Consider the following 20,620-nt stretch of genomic DNA (forward strand, 5'->3'; position numbering starts at 1 on the left):
TGTTTTTGGCAGAGATGGGCTTCCGTACCTGTGAGAGTTTTCTGCTGTGTAGGTGAGGCTGAAGTCGGCCCTAAATTGCCTTCAGTCGCTGAATGGCGTCTCTTCAACAGTTTTTACTGGCAGAGAAGTAGTTTCCCTTAAATGAAACTTGTAGAGACGCGTTATCACAAAAGTAATGAACACCGACATCTGGAGTTAAACTTATGTAGTCTGTTAATCAATTTTGACCAGACAAATTGTGCTTTCCATACCTGAAAATATATTTGTTGCAGTGAAACTTTACAGATGAACGCCTCAAGTCTTGAAACGTGTCATTTCCACCCGTGACGATGGTGGCGCTGTTGAGCACAGCTAGCGGCTTTGAGCCCGTGAACGAAGCCGGTCAGGCTGCGTGCTTCAGGCCCGTTGGAGCTGAGCTGCTGTTCGAGACCAGGTGGCAGCAGCGGGGGGGGCGGAGACAAGCACGTGATTTCAGACCCACCTGTGTGTTTGTACGCAGTCCCCACCTGCTAAAGCAGTGACATTTAAGTTGGTGTTTAAGTTACATTTTTACACGAATTCTTGTAAATCAGAATCATGTCAGACCGCTGCTGTGTGTAGCTGAGCAGACCCCAGACCCTGTGTGGACGTCCACAGAAGGACTATGACGAACCTACTCTGATGAGGTGAAGTGAAGCATGAAGCGCCACCTGCTGGGCACAGAGCAGAACTACACACAGATGAGTCTGAGCGCTGATTGGTTAAAATAGTTTCTGTTATGTCAGCGTGCGGTTGTCTGAAGTCTGTGCTGCTTTGTTTGGACGATGAAGAAGACGAGTTGATTCTGATATGAGTCAGGACTTCTACTGACATGAACAAAGTCCAGCACCAGGACCCAGCAGGGATCAACTGAAAGGTCACCTGGGCACCTCCTGCTGTCAGCCACACCTGAGAGACACCAGCAGCTGAGGAATTTGCTGCCTTCAGTCCTGTGAGTGTGCACATTTTTCAGCACGTTTTAGTTGACCTTTTACCGATTTGCTAAACTGTTGAACTGCTGTGAATAAACTGAGCGCTGACGTCAGCTTCCAGGTGTTCCAGGTGTTTTCTGTGAAGATGTGTGGCTTGACTGTGACGGGGAGAACAGCAGAGCTCCTTTTGTTCTTCATGAACAAGTGACAGATGAGCTCTTTTGGCGTGTGGTCAGCGGGGACTGAAAGACTGAAGTGAAGTTCTGTGTTGGCAGAAGTTGGACATAAATTCTGTTCTGTAAACAAAAGTTTACTGGAAATTAAGACTCAAGCTGTGCAAGTAGTGAAACTCAAAGGAATTCTTAGTTTTCTTTTTGCACATTTTTAAAAATACCTTTTCTAGTAATGGTAATAATAATATAGTAATAATTAAACACTACATAGTAATAGTAATAATTAATTCAGCTGCCTGAGATGTTTATTCTGTTGTGGTTACCTCTTCAGACTCCTCTGTGTCATTTTAAATACGTGTTTTCTTGTGCTGTTTGAGTCGCCCCTCTTGATTGAAACTGAAATAGTGGCAACACACTGAACCGGTCTGACTCGGCTACAACCAGGACAACCAGTTTTCCAGACACAGTTCACTGACAGCTGTTCTGTTTAGCAGGGAGGAGGTGCCGTTAAACTGATGACTCTTCACTGCCCTCCAGTGGCCACAGTCAGTAACTACAACACCAGTTCCTGCTGATCTCTGCAGCCCATCGGGGTTCAGGTCGGGTTTTTTATTTTGTATTGAACCATTCAAATGTCAGGGGAAAGATGGCTGCCTCTCAAAGTGCCATTTAGGGGTGGATGGAGGGAAAATTAAAAACTTTATGGGCGTGTTTGTGCTGTATTATCATTATTGCAATATTTTTTGTGAAATGGACCTGGCATGGCACATGGCATGTTGCTCTCAGTGGTCACAATCCATTCATTGCTATCTAGTGGACTGATAGAAGTAGAGCAGCTGACTGCTCTCACTGACCAAAGAGAAGAAGCAGCATCGCTCTGTCCAACAACAAACCACTGCTGATCCACGTGTTGTTCAGAGTATGAAATGTTAGAAAGCGATAAGAAAAGCCCTTCAGTAGTTCCCAAAGTTCGGTCATGTTTTCTAACTGCAGTCTGAGCAACAGTCCAACAAGCCAAAGAGATTCAGTGATGGTAAGGATGAATGAGTGATGATGAGGTTTCAGTTCTCAGCGCTCATCACTGATTGGTCGGATGCTTTCAGCTCTGCTCTCAGTGTTTCCTCTACAGATGAAGGTAGAAAGTCGGCGGGCTCTGACGTGGATGTGAATTCAGCAGCAGCTGCCAAGCTAACGTGAATGTTTCTGGGTTACTGGGCGAGCTGCCACTGCACACTCTGACTGGATGTGGCAGACCTGGAAAAAGAGAAGAGAAGTGAAATCCCCAAAGAAAAAGCCACATGAAGTGTGTTCCTCTAATCTTCACACCATGCAAAACACTAAAGAGCATCACGAATGTCGTTTCTTAGCTGTGACACTGCAGCTCGGCGTCTGAGCGTCATTCCTACTCTGCATGGAAACCATCAGATGAGCGTATTTAGTGTTGAGCTGAATGTTTCCTCCAGTCGGAGCTCTGAGTGTTGGTCATGTGACTGACAGGACTGATGACAAATGTTGTTGTGTTGTGTGAAGGTGTGAACTGTGCCATGAATCAGTGTGAGGAGACACAGGAGGGAGTCCCTCCCTCTAAAACCACTCTGTGTGGGGAACCTGACAGCCAGACCAGACCTCACAGGTGAGATGAGGATCTCTGACTGTCCATGACTCTTCTCCATGTCTCAGCTCAGCACTCACATCACTCCACCATCATTATTCACACTCACAGCTCTGTGTGTGTTGTGCTGCAGCCCCGAGCAGCAGCAGAGACCAGACTGTCCTGAACCTGGATGCAATCGTGGTCCTGGATATCAACAAGGACCAGGACCTGCACTTCCATCTGAACCTGAACGAGAATTCAGCTGTGTGTCTGAGAGTGATATGTCGATGAAGTCTCCTCTTCTTTTTAGACGATCTGCTGATGGAGGGTAAGAATTTCTGACACAAAATCAAAGGTTTTCTCTCTTAAAAAGACAAGTTTTTATCCAACATGCAAATGAATCTGTGCTGGTTCTGTTTCAGTATCCAGCAACTGAGACCAGCCTCTCTTGAACCCAGCGGTCTACCATTCAAGAGCGACAATTCAATGGAACATTTCATTGACTTTAAACGACGACGTCCTCCTGCTGATCAGGTGTAAGCTGAAACTGACAGTAAGAGTTATGAGACGATCAGGTTAGTTAGAAGAGACTGCATTTATAGGACGACTCGTCAAACCACATCTGCAATCAAAAGTGTTTCTGGTTCAAACACTCAGAGAGCTAAAATGTGAGTAGGTCATTCAGTATTCACTAACTGGCCCAAGCAAAAGTCTCACAAGATGACAATTTTAAAAATGTAAAACACTGAGCTGAAAGCTACTAACGTCTGCAGGCTGAGCTGCTGACTCGCAGTGGGATCAGCAGGACCAGCAAAGCTTTGCCCCCTCAGGGAGTCGTCTCGTTCACTGTTCACATCCGAATATCACTTTGTGGACTTTCAGCTAATTCCTGACGGTTCCTCCACAGAGTTGACGAGCAGAGCTCAGAGGTTCCCATTGGCCGGTCTGCCCCGCAGTATGAGACAGACCTGGACTCCATTTTTAAGGTCTGGACAGCAGCCACTTTCACACCTATTAACAACAACCTCCGTGGTGCACCTTTCAAACCAGCGGATTCTCAGTCTATCCAACATCAAGCTGGGAACTATCGCGTGTTGGCGATTTAGCTTTTGGGGTCAAAGGCCAACACTTGAGGGCTTCTGGTGTAGCTACCAGATATTTGATAACAGATATCCAAGCTAAGAGGGGCAAACGACTTACTAAGCCACCACAGCAGCAAAAGCACCATCAAAATGAAGCAATAAACATTTCCTACAGCTCATGACTCAGCAAGTGTTAGCTAGCTATTAGCTAATATATGACATTTTAAATTTTGGTATTGGAATGCCAAGCCACAGGCGCAGCCAGGTATTGTGCTGACACTGAAAACACAAGGATGCACTGCAAGGCAAATGTTACCTTTAGCTAGGTAATGCTAATTGGCTAAACTGTAACTGAAGGCAAAAGTTGGAAATAGCTAATGTTGTTGTTAGGGTTACATACACACTCGACACAGTCTCATTCAGAACCAATGAAGGTAAGAAAGTAAAGTGGCCATTAACGCCAAGGTTAAGAAATGGTACAGTCAACTTAAGGGGTGTCTGAAATCATATTACAAATTTCATCCAGGCATGAATACAGGAAATATACTGTAATATTTATCATGACAGGTAAGAAGTATGTATAACCTAATTATGCTGAGCACACCAACATGTTGTTTCTACCTCTGCTGTGGCCCCCAACCTGCATACGTGTAGCACACTCTCCGAAAAATGTTAAGAGACTCGACTGATGCTTTTTAAGGTTTATTGCCGATCCATAAACCAGCTCTATGAACCAACGTGACAACTGACGAAACAAACAAAAAAACAAAACGATCACATCTCCGTTTCCATCTCTGTCCACCATGAACGGTTAACAATCACAGTACTTGTCAAACAGAGAGTTTACATATATAGTGTATATACATGCATAACAAATGATCAATTAAGTCAGTAATAATTATAAATCAACGCACACCAACCTTGTGCCCCGTCGGGGGGTTGCCATAATCAACCTTTTGATGTTTTGTTGTTTCTGTTTTGTTGTCTTAAATTTTTTTCTTGTAACTTAAACTTTTATCGTTTGCCGTTAATTCCTTCCTATCCAAGCGGCGTTTTGGTTTCCCCGGCAACGCAACACAAGGAGCCAGTGCGAAGTAGTGATTTTCAAAATAAAATCTCTCTATTTACAAAACGGAACCATTAACTCCATAACGGGCGTAACATATCATTACATTTTTTACATACTTTTTTTTTTATTACCATAAGAAACCCAACTCAAGAAATTTATACATGTAAGGATATTATGTTAAAAGCATATAAAGCAGATATTTCATTTTGGGATTAACCTATCAACAATGCACAGGCCTTCTGGTGGACAAAACAAGAAACAGCAAATACAAAACTAAAGAAATGGATTTGCTATAATATGAATGCAGACCATTTGTGAAACAATTCATCAATCAGTCCATGATTGCATTTCAGCCAATTCATTCTGCGTCTCTTGCTCTCTGCACAGACCGTTTGCTTCCATTAGAAACCAGAACACGTCCGATATCAAAATCTTGTTCCTCGTCTACAGATTCACATGCATTCTTATGCACATTTCTGTTCATAGATTTTATTCCAACGTGTATCTGGTGTTTGGTTCCATTTCATTCATGTGACATTCTGTTCCAGCTGCTGGAGGAGGACATTGTCACTTTTGTGAGGAACGAACTGAAGAAGTTCCAGAGGGTTCTGAGTCCAGATGGTCCAGGATCTTTAGATAGTCTGAGGGAGGATGATGAGGTGCTGGATGGTGAGGATGAAGAGCAGAGGAGGAGCAGCAGGGAGGCATTTCTGAAGATCACACAGCACTTCCTGAGGAGAATGAAGCAGGAGGAACTGGCTGACTGTCTGCAGAGCAGTAAGAGGATTTCTCTCAACATTTAATGAGCTGGAGAAATGAGACATTTGCCAAAGTCTCAAGAGATCAACATACACTCATATACTCATTCTTTAAGGGAATGGAATTATGAAATACTTATTGATCTGCTTCCTTGTTTGCTTGTTCAGGAAATCCTGTTCCAGTTTGTTTCCAGCATCAACTCAAATCTAAGCTGAAGAAGAAGTATGAGTGTGTGTTTGAGGGGATTGCTAAAGCAGGAAACCCGACCCTCCTGAATCAGGTCTGCACAGAGCTCTACATCACAGAGGGAGAGACTGGAGGGGTCAACGATGAACATGAGGTCAGACAGATTGAAACAGCAGCCAGGAAAACCAGAAGACCAGAGACAACAATCAGACAAGAAGACATCTTTAAAGCCTCACCTGGAAGAGATGGACCAATCAGAACAGTGATGACAAAGGGAGTGGCTGGCATTGGGAAAACAGTCTTAACACAGAAGTTCACTCTGGACTGGGCTGAAGACAAAGCCAACCAGGACATCCACTTCACATTTCCATTCACTTTCAGAGAGCTGAATGTGCTGAGAGAGAAAAAGTTCAGCTTGGTGGAACTTGTTCATGACTTCTTCACTGAAACCAAAGAAGCAGGAATCTGCAGGTTTGAGAAGTTCCTGGTTGTGTTCATCTTTGACGGTCTGGATGAGTGTCGACTTCCTCTGGACTTCCACAACAATGAGATCCTGACTGATGTCACAGAGTCCACCTCAGTGGATGTGCTGCTGACAAACCTCATCAGGGGGAATCTGCTTCCCTCTGCTCGCCTCTGGATAACCACACGACCTGCAGCAGCCAATCAGATCCCTGCTGAGTGTGTTGACATGGTGACAGAGGTCAGAGGGTTCACTGACCCACAGAAGGAGGAGTACTTCAGGAAGAGATCCAGAGATGATGAGAAGCAGGCCAGCAGAATCATCTCCCACATCAAGACATCACGAAGCCTCCACATCATGTGCCACATCCCAGTCTTCTGCTGGATCACTGCTACAGTTCTGGAGGATAAGTTGAAGACCAGAGAGGGAGGAGAGCTGCCCAGGACCCTGACTGAGATGTACATCCACTTCCTGGTGGTTCAGTCCAAACGAAAGAACATCAAGTATGATGGAGGAGATGGGACAGATCCACAGTGGAATCCAGACAGCAGGAAGATGATTGAGTCTCTGGGAAAACTGGCTTTTGAGCAGCTGCAGAAAGGCAACCTGATCTTCTATGAATCAGACCTGACAGACTGTGGCATCGATATCAGAGCAGCCTCAGTGTACTCAGGAGTGTTCACCCAGATCTTTATAGAGGAGAGAGGACTGCACCAGATGAAGGTGTTCTGCTTCGTCCATCTGAGCGTTCAGGAGTTTCTGGCTGCTCTTCATGTCCATCAGACATTCATCAACTCTGGTGTCAACCTGCTGGCAGAAGAACAACCAACATCCCAGAAGTCTGAAACAAGAACAGATGAATCTGCAGAGACACAGTTCTACTGGAGTGCTGTGGACAAGGCCTTGCGGAGTCAAAATGGACACCTGGACTTGTTCCTTCGCTTCCTTCTGGGTCTTTCACTGCAGACCAATCAGGCTCTCCTCCGAGACCTGCTGACAAAGACAGGAAGTAGTTCACAGACCAATCAGGAAACAATCCAGTACATCAAGAAGAAGATCAGTGAGAATCGATCTCCTGAGAGGAGCATCAATCTGTTCCACTGTCTGAATGAACTGAATGATCGTTCTCTGGTGGAGGAGATCCAACGCTACCTGAGGTCAGGAAGTCTCTCCACAGATCAACTGTCTCCTGCTCAGTGGTCAGCTCTGGTCTTCATCTTACTGTCATCAGAAGAAGATCTGGATGTGTTTGACCTGAAGAAATACTCTGCTTCAGAGGAGGCTCTTCTGAAGCTGCTTCCAGTGGTCAAAGCCTCCAACAAAGCTCTGTAAGTACAGAGGTAGTTGGGTTTATTTGCCACATTTTAAATAGTTTCTTCTCAACAGGAATGAAAAACACCTTACTACTTATTTTTCCCTTTTTACTGTATTTCCAGACTGAGCGGCTGTAACCTGTCAGAGAGAAGCTGTGAAGCTCTGTCCTCAGTCCTCAGCTCCCAGTCCTCCAGTCTGAAAGAGCTGGACCTGAGTAACAATGACCTGTGGGATTCAGGAGTGAAGGTGCTGTCTGCAGGACTGGAGAGTCCAGCCTGTAGACTGGAGACTCTCAGGTCAGGATTTATCAGCTTGCTTGTGACCTGCGTGAGATTGTCTTTGCTTATGTGATTTGAGTCCTCACAGCCCCTTGGGATTATGTGAAATGCTTGTTGTTTGGTGTGTTTGCAGGTTGTCGGGGTGTCTTATCACAGAGGAAGGCTGCGCTTGTTTGGTCTCTGCTCTGAGCTCCAACACTTCCAGTCTGAAAGAACTGGACCTGAGCTACAACCAACCAGGAGACTCAGGGGTGAGACTGCTGTCTGCTGGACCAGACTGCTCACACAGGAGACTGGACTCTTTACGGTATGGAGGGTAGGGATGTGCAGAGAGCCCAGTATCATATCTGTATTTACTGAGGCAGTGAAATATTTGTGTTCCATTTGACAATAATGAGTCGTAGTCACCAGCCAATAAGGGGAAGCTCTTGTGAACTAAAAGAACATCAGCTGACAAGGAACGAGTGCTACTCGTGGACATTTGTAGAGAATAACAAACCTCTGTGTATGAGCGTGATGTTCTCGTTTTGAAAGATGATGTGCTGCTCTGACTCTCCTCCTCCTCTCAGGGTGGAGCCTGCTGGAGGTCGATGGCTGACACCGGGGCTGAGGAAGTGTAAGTGTGTTTCACTCATCCAAAGCTCCAAGTGAAAGATCAGATGATCAGATGAGTAACCGCTGCTGTTTTTCTGTCCATCAGATTCCTGTGAGCTCACACTGGACACAAACACAGTAAACACAAAGATCAAACTGTCTGACAACAACAGGGTGGTGACACACGTGGAGGAGGATCTGTCATATCCTGACCATCCAGACAGATTTGACTTCTGGCCTCAGGTGCTGTGCAGAGAAGGTCTGACTGGCCGCTGTTACTGGGAGGTCGAATGGAGGGGAAAGGTTGACATATCAGTGAGCTACAGAGGAAACAACAGGAGAGGAGACAGTGATGACTGTGTGTTTGGAAGGAATGAACAGTCCTGGAGTTTGACCTGCTGGGATATTCGTTACTACGTCTGGCACAATAACAAAGGAATATCCATCCCTCCCTCCTCCTCCTCTCCTGCCTCCAACAGAGTTGCAGTGTATGTGGACTGTCCTGCTGGCACTCTGTCCTTCTACCGAGTCTCCTCTGACACTCTGATCCACCTCCACACCTTCAACACCACATTCACTGAACCTCTTTATCCTGGGTTCAGGTTCTCGTCTGACAGGCCTGGTTCCTCAGTGTCTCTGTGTTCTGAGTAGGAGGGAGAGTGAAAAGGGACAGTAATCACTGAGGTGGGAAACTGAACACCTCTTTGGCACAAGGACGATGGTAAAAATGTTGAAATGCCTTAAAGACTTGCTGGATCAAATTCAAAATTGGCGGAAATAATGAATAAACAACTTGTAAACCGTCAGTTTGATTGATTAATTAAGCTTGATTAATTATCCAAAGTTTTCCCCAGAAATACAAACTGGATGTTGATTTTAGTTGTTGTTTTAGTGAACTGAAGATGTCAGTCATGATGTAAGCACGTTTCTTACTCAACATACTGACTGAATAGTCACTCACCTCATGATATATAGCCACAGGTAGAATAGGTCTGACTAACTGTTAATCTTTAAATCTCTATCATAGCTAAGCTGCTATAGGCCTATGCTGCCGGGGGACACAAACATGATCCACCATGCAGTTTCCCCTCCTCCTTCTCCTCTTCTATCCTCTCCCCTCGTCAGATTAACATGCAGTTCATTATTTTATGTCACTAACTGTGTGTCCAGTGCTCCTCGTAGTCTTGTGTCTCTGCCTCCCTTTCTCTCTCTCTCTCTCTGTATCTTTCCGCAGGTATCTCTCCATCCAGATCTTCAAGCTGAACTGTAGCCGGCTCTATGACCAACCCAATGTGTATTGTTGACATCTGCCTGTCATTCCTCTATGTACCGACTATGGGCGGGGTGGTTCTCCCTACGGGCCGAAATCGAACTGATAGGATAGTGATTCTCAACATCACATAAAAAAAGAATACATGAATGTTACAGCAGTTCATTGTAATTTTCATTACTATAATTTTCTTATAACTTGTGAAATGTTAAAATCATATTGAGGTGGTAGCAAAAAGTGAAACTAAACAGTTGAGATTTTTGTTTTGCTTATCTTTTTAGTAAAGTTGTTCTCATGTTGCTAACTGCTTTCCTGCCTGTACAACATCCCCTGCACGTCTGCCCGTCCTGGGTGAGGGATCCCTCCTCTGTTGCTCACCCTGAGGTTTCTTCCATTTTTTCCTGTTAAAGGTTTTTCTGGGAGTTTTTCCTCAGTCGATGTGAGGGTCGAAGGGCAGAGGATGTTGCTGATGTTATGTTAAGCCCTTTGAGACAAACTGCTTGTAAAAATGGGCTGAACAAATAAAGTTGACTTGACTTGACTTGACTTGACTGAATATCAGTCATGATGATGATGGAACCGACACGATGCAGTTCATCGTTTCACCACCAGATGTCGCCACATTTTTATGACAGCAGAGAAAAGCCCGTCGTCATCTCCGCTTGTTGACTCTCGATAAAAGTTTACTTTCACTTTGGACCAACGTTATGACGCAGATAGTTTTCTCCATCTAAACCAGCAGCCGAAGCTTGTGTACCAAGATTTAAAAGTTTTACTCGTTAACACAAGCTGTCATTAGCTCAGTTACATTTTGGACAGCAAAAACCTGCCGCTGGATTGTTCGTTTGAGAGTTTCATAACTCATAAACATCCGCCATTAAAAATATCCGCCATGTTGTGTCGGTATTTTGGAGTCTTGACGGCGGACTGAGAGCAGAAGAAGAGTTAGCTGAGCCTCAGTAGGTGAGTCGTTACTGCTGTGTAGCCGCTCTAACGGCAGCTTTTCCTGCCTGAATCAGGCTGTGGAGGAGGCGGAGACGAGCCGCAAACTGCGGCTTCCGCTCGGCCGGACAGCCGCTGGAGAGCCGCTGTTGGTGTCGGTGACTGGTCGGTCAGTTTACTGACACTGACGGTACAGGACGGCTGTGGACGCAGCAGGTGGGAGCATTTCGAGGCCAGTGAGGAGCTTAAACAGTTCATTTTTGTCATTAAATGTGTAGCTGTCAGAGCTCTTAACACTCCGACAGCAAGAACTGGAGTTTTATTTCAGTTTGTGCTTAAATGTGTTGAGTAATTAGAGGATAAAGATTTGACTTAAATAAATGTTTTAATATATTGCCAGTAAGGGCTGTACTGAGACTGCCAGTCTTTTACTTTAGAAGGATCTGCCTGCCTTTGTAACCTGCAGTGGTGGAAAGTAACAAAGTACATTTACTTTTACTAAAGTACTGTGCTGAAGTACAGCCTTGAAGTACTTGTATTTCACTTGAGTATTTCTGCTGCTTTATACTTGTAGCGTCCTACATCTCAGAGGCAGAGGACGTGTGATTCAGGATGACTGATAAGTTTAACAGAGAAACGATGCAGAGGATGATTTCAGTTGATGTGCACATGAATGACTTGTGTTTCCTGTACAGATGAAAGTGTGTGTTAGCTGATGTGGATGTGAGTTGAGCAGCATGAATCAGTGTGAGGAGACGCAGGAGGGAGTCCCTCCCTCTAAAACCACTCTGTGTGGGGAACAGGACAGCCAGACCAGACCTCACAGGTGAGATGATGAACATCTGTAACTGTGCGTTTATCTGAGACAAAGTACGTAGTTGTCAGTATTAAAGTAGGGCTGGACAAGCTGATCTCAAATCAGGATCAGGAGAAGCTGTCACATGTAACAGTAACGTTTCAGAGTCGGTCAGAGCTGATTTCCTTTCTTGTGTTTCTCACTCTTCATCCACATCCTGGTCTTCAGGAGTGTGAGCTGATTGGTCAGTTGGCCAGGTGGTTAGATGTTGTTGATGCTGTTCTTAGTTCAGTGATGTTGAATTCAAACAGGGTGCTGAAATTTGTGATATCAGTAAATTTTGTTGGGACAATTTACAAAACAATTTAGTACATTTCCTTATTGTCCTCCCGTTTTTAAACATTTCATTTTATTCATCATGTTACAACATTTTTCAGTGAGGCTTTTTTATCTAAATATGTGAGCTTTAATGATTTTATCTCTACCAGAATCCTTCAGAGCCCCGACACTCCTGAACCCAGCAGCGTCTCTGTTCGGAGTACCGATTCTAAAGACCTTCCTTATTACTTTAAACACTCTGGTGATCAAAGGTGAGGACATCAGACTGATATTAAAGACAACATAATGTGTTTTCATCAGGCTCTCAGTCATGAAATCTGCAGTTTTTAAAGGTTTAAAGTGGTTTACATTAAAGTAGGGCTGGACAAGCTGATCTCAAATCAGAATCAGGAGAGGCTGTCACATGTAACAGTAACGTCTCAGAGTCGATCAGAGCTGATTTCCTTCATTTATCCATGAAGCTGAATTTTTTCTAAACGTGTGCATTTTAATGATTTAAATTCTGTCTGAATCCCTCCAAGACCCGACACTCCTGAACCTGAACCTGAACCCAGCAGTGTGTCTATTAAGAGTGATTATTCTATGGACCATCCACCTGTTTTTAAAGATGATGATCAAAGGTGAGGACATCAGACTGATATTAAAGACAACATAATGTGTTTTCATCAGACTCTCATCATGAATTCTGCAGTTTTTGAAGGTTTCCAGTGAATTTCTCTGAGCACTAAAACTCTTCAGCAGCAGCTGCCTCACACCACACTGTCAGATGTATTGACACTGGGAGGCCAGTACAACCAGTCTGATACAAACAGACACTGAGCAGCTCCACTGGAGCAGCTGGAGGCTCCCAGTGTTTTGCTCGTGGGCACTTCAGCAGATGCTGAACCAGACTGACTGATGGAGCAAAACACTGAGCTGGGAGCTACAGACAGCCGCAGCCCATTGACTGAATATAAAGATGGATGATATGCAAGCTCCCCGAAAGTGATGTCAAAACCTCTGATCGCCCCCTGGTGGCTGGCTGCAGTACAGCTCATAAGCTCCTCCCCCTTCATGTTAGCAGATGGGACATGAGCCAAACTAAACAAATTCTTTTTGAAATATTTGTATGAAACATGTATTTGTAAGAACTCATCATTTGTGCTTTGCAGAATACCATGTTTGGCTCCATCTCTTGTATATGCAGCTTTAAGGTGATCTAATTCCTCATGATTCCTCTGCAGATTCGACCAGGAGATTTCAGAGGTTCTCAGTGATCAGTCTGCCCCACAGCACCAAACTGTCTTAGACTCCATATTTGTGGTGTGTACATCAACTACTTTTACATGTGTCACAACAATCTCCACGCTGCAGTTTTTGTACTGTCAGTCTGTCCAACGTGGATCTGGTGTTTGGTTCCATTTCATTCATGTGACATTCTGTTCCAGCTGCTGGAGGAGGACATTGTCACTTTTGTGAGGAACGAACTGAAGAAATTCCAGAGGGTTCTGAGTCAAGATGATCCAGGATCTTTAGAGAGTCTGAGGGAGGATGATGAGGTGCTGGATGGTGAGGATGAAGAGCAGAGGAGGAGCAGCAGGGAGGCATTTCTGAAGATCACACAGCACTTCCTGAGGAGAATGAAGCAGGAGGAACTGGCTGACTGTCTGCAGAGCAGTAAGAGGATTTCTCTCAACATTTAATGAGCTGGAGAAATGAGACATTTGCCAAAGTCTCAAGAGATCAACATACACTCATATACTCATTCTTTAAGGGAATGGAATTATGAAATACTTATTGATCTGCTTCCTTGTTTGCTTGTTCAGGAAATCCTGTTCCAGTTTGTTTCCAGCATCAACTCAAATCTAAGCTGAAGAAGAAGTATGAGTGTGTGTTTGAGGGGATTGCTAAAGCAGGAAACCCGACCCTCCTGAATCAGGTCTACACAGAGCTCTACATCACAGAGGGAGAGAGTGGAGGGGTCAACGATGAACATGAGGTCAGACAGATTGAAACAGCAGCCAGGAAAACCAGAAGACCAGAGACAACAATCAGACCAGAAGACATCTTTAAAGCCTCACCTGGAAGAGATGGACCAATCAGAACAGTGATGACAAAGGGAGTGGCTGGCATTGGGAAAACAGTCTTAACACAGAAGTTCACTCTGGACTGGGCTGAAGACAAAGCCAACCAGGACGTCCACTTCACATTTCCATTCACTTTCAGAGAGCTGAATGTGCTGAAGGAGAAGAAGTTCAGCTTGGTGGAACTTGTTCATCTCTTCTTCGCTGAAACCAAAGAAGCAGGAATATGCAGGTTTGAGAAGTTCCAGGTTGTGTTCATCTTTGACGGTCTGGATGAGTGTCGACTTCCTCTGGACTTCCACAACAATGAGATCCTGACTGATGTCACAGAGTCCACCTCAGTGGATGTGCTGCTGACAAACCTCATCAGGGGGAATCTGCTTCCCTCTGCTCGCCTCTGGATAACCACACGACCTGCAGCAGCCAATCAGATCCCTCCTGAGTGTGTTGACATGGTGACAGAGGTCAGAGGGTTCACTGACCCACAGAAGGAGGAGTACTTCAGGAAGAAACCCAGAGATAAGAAGCAGGTCAGCAGAATCATCTCCCACATCAAGACATCACGAAGCCTCCACATCATGTGCCACATCCCAGTCTTCTGCTGGATCACTGCTACAGTTCTGGAAGATAAGTTGAAGACCAGAGAGGGAGGAGAGCTGCCCAGGACCCTGACTGAGATGTACATCCACTTCCTGGTGGTTCAGTCCAAAGTGAAGAACGTCAAGTTTGATGGAGGGGCTGAGACAGATCCACAGTGGAATCCAGACAGCAGGAAGATGATTGAGTCTCTGGGAAAACTGGCTTTTGAGCAGCTGCAGAAAGGCCACCTGATCTTCTATGAATCAGACCTGACAGACTGTGGCATCGATATCACAGCAGCCTCAGTGTACTCAGGAGTGTTCACCCAGATCTTTATAGAGGAGAGAGGACTTCACCAGACGAAGGTGTTCTGCTTCGTCCATCTGAGCGTTCAGGAGTTTCTGGCTGCTCTTCACGTCCACCAGACATTCATCAACTCTGGTGTCAACCTGCTGGCAGAAGAACAACCAACATCCCAGAAGTCTGAAACAAGAATAGACAAATCTGCAGAGACACAGTTCTACTGGAGTGCTGTGGACGAGGTCTTACGGAGTCCAAATGGACACCTGGACTTGTTCCTTCGCTTCCTTCTGGGTCTTTCACTGCAGACCAATCAGGCTCTCCTCCGAGACCTGCTGACAGAGACAGGAAGTAGTTCACAGACCAATCAGGAAACAGTCCAGTACATCAAGAAGAAGATCAGTGAGAATCTGTCTCCTGAGAGGAGCATCAATCTGTTCCACTGTCTGAATGAACTGAATGATCGTTCTCTGGTGGAGGAGATCCAACGCTACCTGAGGTCAGGAAGTCTCTCCACAGATCAACTGTCTCCTGCTCAGTGGTCAGCTCTGGTCTTCATCTTACTGTCATCAGAAGAAGATCTGGACGTGTTTGACCTGAAGAAATACTCTGCTTCAGAGGAGGCTTTTCTGAAGCTGCTGCCAGTGGTCGAAGCCTCCAACAAAGCTCTGTAAGTACAGAGGTAGTTGGGTTTATTTGCCACTTTTTCCACTATCATGTCAACAACGAAGAAATACCTTCCTGTTTTTATTTTCCCTTTACTTTCTCTTCAGACTGCGCGACTGCAACCTGTCAGAGAGAAGCTGTGAAGCTCTGTCCTCAGTCCTCAGCTCCCAGTCCTCCAGTCTGAAAGAGCTGGACCTGAGTAACAACAACCTGCAAGATTCAGGAGTGAAGATGCTGTCTGTAGGACTGGAGAGTCCAGCCTGTAGACTGGAGACTCTCAGGTCAGGATTTATCAGCTTGTTCAACTGATGACCATTTCCTGTCACATGGATAAATTCCTCACCTGAGTAAAATCCCTCAAATCAAGGGACTAGGTGCTATGCTAAGCTGCACTAAATGTCAAATCAGTGTTAGAATAACTATACATAATGCAACCTGTACATAACTATACACAGTACAAAAAAACAACAGACTAAACATACTACACAGGGACTATACATAATGCAAGAAAAAAACAGTAAACACTGGAAAGGGAGCAGCACTGACCACATGGTCCAGTCCAGTGTGTGAGAGGACCATAAAGTGCAGGTAAAGCACTTCTTGTAACCAATATGAAGTGAAGTATAAAGTGTGGTAGTGTGCTCTGAGGAGTCTGCTGATGGCTTTGCAGATGCAGTATGTGGTGTAAGTGTCCTTGATGTTGATGGAGGGGAGAAAGAGAGACCCTGGTGATCTTCTCATCTGTTTCCATTACCAACTGTAGTAAAGTAAAACTGTACTGTAATGTTCAGCGGAGAGTGGTCAATCTGTGCTTCTCTGAACCATCTCTTTGGTCTTGTTGATGTTCAGAGACAGTTTGTTGACTTTGCACCTGTCAGATGTTGCATCTTCTCTCTGTAGGATGACTCATCGTTCTTGCTGATGAGATCCACCACAGATGTGTCATCAGCAAACTTAATGTTATGGTTCATGCTGCGCATTGCCCCACAGTCATGAATCAGAAGTATGAACGGCAGTGCTCAGTGTGGTGGTGCTGGAGATGCTGCTGCTGATGCGGACTCTCTTAAGTTTCTCAGGTAGAAAATCCAGCATCCAGTTGCAGAGGGAGGTGTTCAGGCTCAGCCAGCTCATCTTTCCAGCCAGATGCTGAGGGATGATGGTGTTGAATGCTGAGCTGTAGTCACGGACAGCTTAAGTTTCCTTATTGTTCAGGTGTGTGAGAGCCAGTTGGAGCACACTAGTCATACCATTGTCCGTTGAGCAGTTGAAATGGTATGCAAACTGCAGGGCCTCTTGGGTGGGGGCAGCAAGTCCTTGATGTGCCACATAACCTGTCAAAGCACTTCATGATGGTAGCTGTGAGTGCGACGGGTTGGTAACCGTTGAGATAGGACACCTGTGACTTCTTGGACACGGGAATTATGGTGGTTCCTTTGAAACACTTTTGGACCATGGCACTGCTCAGGGAGTTTGAAGATGTCCTTGAGAACATCCGCTAACTGGTCTGCACATCCCCCGCTCACTTTACTCTGCGTACAGTCCTCCACACATCAGCTGTGGCGAGGTGTAGCACCTTCTCATCTGGAGTAGGGGTGGATTTCCTCTGTCCCACGTTGTTCTGTGCCTCGAACCATGCGTAGAGGTTGTACAGTGGGTCTGGGAGGGAGGCATCAACGTCACAGGCAGGTGTTGTTGACCTGTAGTCGGTGATGGCTTGGATGCTGAGTGTCCTGCCTTTAAAGTGGTTGTGGGTTCACTGTGCATGTGTACGATTTGCCTCTCTGATGGCCCAGGACAGTTTGCCTCTTGCTGTATTCAGCGCCGCCTTGTCACCAGTTCTGAAGGCTCTGTCTCGGATCTTCAATGGTGTGCGCACTTCCACGGTCATCCACGGCTTCTGGTTGGCTCGTGTGGTGATGGTCTTGGGAACAGCGACGTCGTCGATGCACGTGCTAATATAGCTATTCGCTGATGACGCTTCTCCTCCAAGTTGGTGTGGTCGCTGTCGGTTGCAGCCTCCCTAAACATGTGCCGGTCAGTGCTCTCGAAGCCATCCTGAAGAGAAGAGATGGCTCCTGCTGGCCAGGTTTTCATCGATTTCATGACCGGTCATAGTTTCTAAACTCTGTGAATTACCCTCTAGAAAGTTCTCTTTCTGGTTTTCCCTTGGTTTCAGGCTACATTAACCCTCTGGAGTCGTGTATAATCGTCAGTTTTTGACTGTTTTTAATTCTACCTTTACGTTTCAGCTTAGAAACGTTTTACCTTGCCATGTTTGGTATCATTTTTTTCAGCACAACCTCACAAGTGTGACTTTACTGTTATTTTTTTCATTTTGACATACTGTATTAACACACTGGACCTAAAATCACACAAAAAATATAAAGTCCGAGTGGGGAAAAATGCGCTGAAGTGCGCTGAATGAAGTGCGCTCAATGCGCTGGTGTTTACTGCGTCTTCTTGCATAAAACTCGCACCGAACGCGCACCAAATGTGACGGCAATGTTCAGGAAAAAACATTGCGTATATTGTTTATCATAACTCGGGTTTTACTTGACATATTAACAAAATTTAAAAACTTGTATATAGTTTGAAGTGCCCACTTTCGACACAAATTAAAACTGAGACTCAGCGAGGCTGCGTCTTGCAGCTACGTCGTCTTAAATTGGTCATGTGCTAAGTCTGTCGACTCCAGGGGGTTAAACACACTTATCAGTGTTGGACAACACACACCCCCGTACCAATACGTACTGATGTGTTTGTGATGTCTATATGTCTATATGTTTGTCTGTGACTTTTTCTTTATCAACACTATTTAGAACATCGTATTTTTGTGTGCATCTTATTTTCTTTTCTTTGTTCTTACTTGAAGATCATCCTTCCTTCAGGTTCATATGGTGAGATGTGAGCAAGGATTGTCCCAGTGTCTGTCAGTGTTTGGTATTACAGCATGTCATCACTGCCATTTGACCTTTCCTTGCAAATGGATGTGAAGGATCACAGTTTGCCTGGTGAGTGACACGCTGATGTGTGGCTAAGTGGCTGCAAAGCTTAGCCATCATTGGAGAAGCTAACAAGGTGACCAGCTGACAAGGCATGATGTCTCTTGGCAATTAGTGGATCAGTGGACCACCAACCATTCAGGTTATCAGATATCTATAGCCACAATTCACATCAGAGAGCTGTTGTTCACCTGTAATTACCATAACCCCAAAGAGCTTGCTGTGGGAATGAGAGGATGCTTTCTCTCCGACACTCTGGGTTACAAGGCAGCCCAAATAATGAAAGAGACTCCAATTATGGATGCGATATATCAGGTTCTTGCCAGCCAGTTTGAATCGCTGGGGTTTGTCAGCTCTTAAGTCAGATGATCCAGATTTCAGGCTCAACATTTTACTTGTGTTTGCCTGAAAAAGTTTGTGAGTAAATATTGCATCCTCCCACTAATCTCTGTTATCGGTTCAAAAACTACAAGCCTCACGTTCCACAGTGGTGTTTTCTGTGTTGATGCAGCTGGTGAGAAGTGAGTGGAAGGTGAACAACATTGAGAACAAGTGATGAGTTGGAGCTTTGAAATGTTTGATGTGCTCACTGTGGCTGCTCTTTCTTTTAACATTTCTTTATGTACACCTGATTTTACACAGTGTCTCTGATATTAGGGTGACAGAGGCTACAGGAAGCTGTTCCAGTAAAGTTGGGATTGTTGATGGATGTTAGTGATGAGGTTAATGAGCTCAAACTCACAGGAGGGGCCAGTACTGTAGTACTGCAGCAACCTTCCAGTCCTCTCAGTACCCTCAGTTTCAGTGAAATGTGTTGTTGTGTGTGTTTGTAGTGTGTCAGGCTGTCTGATCACAGAAGAAGGCTGTGATGTTCTGGCCTCAGCTCTGAGCTCCAACCCATCCCATCTGCGAGAGCTCGACCTGAGCTACAATCAGCTGGGACCCTCAGGAGTGAAAGTGCTGTCTGCTGGACTGGATGATCCAAACTGGAGACTGGACACTCTCAGGTATGCAGAGGCCTGTTGCAGCCACAGTCTGTCAGTCGGACTGACTCGTCATGGTGATGGCTGGTATGGCTAATCTTATACCATGGTGTGTGATTTAATATCACAGTAAAGAGATCAGGATTCAGTAACCATACGGTACAATATCACATACGATTTTCTTTTTTTGTTTGAAATTCAAAAACTGCCGCTTCACAAGAGACAAAACTTAGATAGATAGATAGATATATAGATATACTTTATTGATCCCAGGCTGGGAAGTTGCAGTGCAGCAGCAGCAATACACACAACAAGCTAAACAAAATGTTAAAAATAGCAAAATAAAAAGTGGCAATATATAAAATATGTATACAAGGCAATATAAAATAAAAGTATATATACAACAGTAAACTGTAACAGTAAAAACTTGGTTTAAAAAGAAAAGATTCAGAACAGTAAAACTAACAATTTTTAAAACAGAAGCTTTAAGCTTCCAAATTAAAGCCAAATCGAATGATTCTGGCTCCTTACTACATTTTCACCCTCCTCCTTCATGTTTTCGAGTCGCCCTCTTCTTCAGCTGTGGCTGACGAACTGACTTAGAGGTTCTTTACTGCCACCAGGCACAAAAGAAACAAAACAGTCTGCTTCAGGTTATCTGGTTCACTTTCTGAGTAAGCAGCAGCGCAGGCTGTTGTTGGTGCCCAGTGCACTGACTTCCTGTGTGAGACTTGATGATGTCTGAACTTGGACGTCAGGTGACCCCTGACCAGATTATCATAGTTAATTAAAATGCAGCGTAGTGAAGATACGACCCTTTCATAAGTTATGACATGGACACACCAGTGCTCATTCAGTCCACGTCGGACCTGCAAGTAGAGAATCCACTTTGCAGAGGGGTTCATACACTTAACTGATAAACCAGATGTTTGTATTGTAACACTACCCTCCCTCTTTATACAGGACTACATTTAACTGCTTAGCCTACTTAGCCGTTATGGAAGAATAACCAAATCAACAAAGTCTGAGCAGATCAACAAAACATGCTAAATGCTCCTCTTCCTCTTCTGGGTGGGAAGCTGCTTGTAGAGAATAACAAACCTCTGCGTATGAGCGTGATGTTCTCGTTTTGAAAGATGATGTGCTGCTCTGACTCTCCTCCTCCTCTCAGGGTGGAGCCTGCTGGAGGTCGATGGCTGACACCGGGGCTGAGGAAGT

At 45.0% G+C, this 20,620-nt stretch overlaps 2 protein-coding genes across 13 annotated transcripts in view; both read left to right on the plus strand.

Annotated features, from left to right (window-relative positions):
• Nucleotides 1–990: 990 nt before the first annotated feature.
• The window catches only part of LOC124066151 (NLR family CARD domain-containing protein 3-like), a 39,637-nt gene continuing 20,007 nt past the window's right edge, over nt 991–20,620 (plus strand). For 2 of the 12 annotated variants that reach the window (XM_046402303.1, XM_046402307.1), the window contains exons 1-3: nt 10,309–11,500; nt 11,959–12,060; nt 12,331–12,429. In XM_046402303.1, the coding sequence (XP_046258259.1) occupies nt 11,412–11,500; nt 11,959–12,060; nt 12,331–12,429 (290 nt within the window). In that variant the 5' untranslated portion in view covers nt 10,309–11,411. Of the gene's footprint in view, nt 2,605–10,305; nt 11,501–11,958; nt 12,061–12,330; nt 12,430–13,032; nt 13,112–13,236; nt 13,466–13,614; nt 15,422–15,524; nt 15,699–19,252; nt 19,427–20,573 lie in introns of those variants that run through there. The other 10 variants (XM_046402315.1, XM_046402309.1, XM_046402322.1 and 7 more) reach the window with 10 other exon arrangements.
• LOC124066153 (NLR family CARD domain-containing protein 3-like) lies at nt 2,598–9,268 on the plus strand. Its single transcript, XM_046402323.1, has 10 exons — nt 2,598–2,756; nt 2,869–3,045; nt 3,140–3,253; nt 3,625–3,703; nt 5,417–5,645; nt 5,795–7,604; nt 7,713–7,886; nt 8,002–8,175; nt 8,438–8,484; nt 8,569–9,268. The coding sequence occupies exons 1-10, from the start codon at nt 2,626–2,628 to the stop codon at nt 9,111–9,113; spliced, it is 3,480 nt and encodes a 1,159-aa protein (XP_046258279.1). The 5' UTR covers nt 2,598–2,625; the 3' UTR covers nt 9,114–9,268.

This window comes from Scatophagus argus, chromosome 10 (genome assembly GCF_020382885.2).
Source record: "Scatophagus argus isolate fScaArg1 chromosome 10, fScaArg1.pri, whole genome shotgun sequence".
Taxonomy (NCBI): Eukaryota; Metazoa; Chordata; class Actinopteri; family Scatophagidae; genus Scatophagus; species Scatophagus argus.

What these genes read in the sequence shown, in the direction of transcription:
- LOC124066153 (XM_046402323.1), top strand. Translation starts at nt 2,626, where the DNA reads ATGACAAATGTTGTTGTGTTGTGTGAAGGTGTGAACTGTGCCATGAAT. An exon ending in ACCTGGACTCCATTTTTAAG is followed by an intron (nt 3,704 to 5,416) that starts GTCTGGACAGCA and finishes ATTCTGTTCCAG; the next exon opens with CTGCTGGAGGAGGACATTGT. An exon ending in AGGAGACTGGACTCTTTACG is followed by an intron (nt 8,176 to 8,437) that starts GTATGGAGGGTA and finishes TCCTCCTCTCAG; the next exon opens with GGTGGAGCCTGCTGGAGGTC.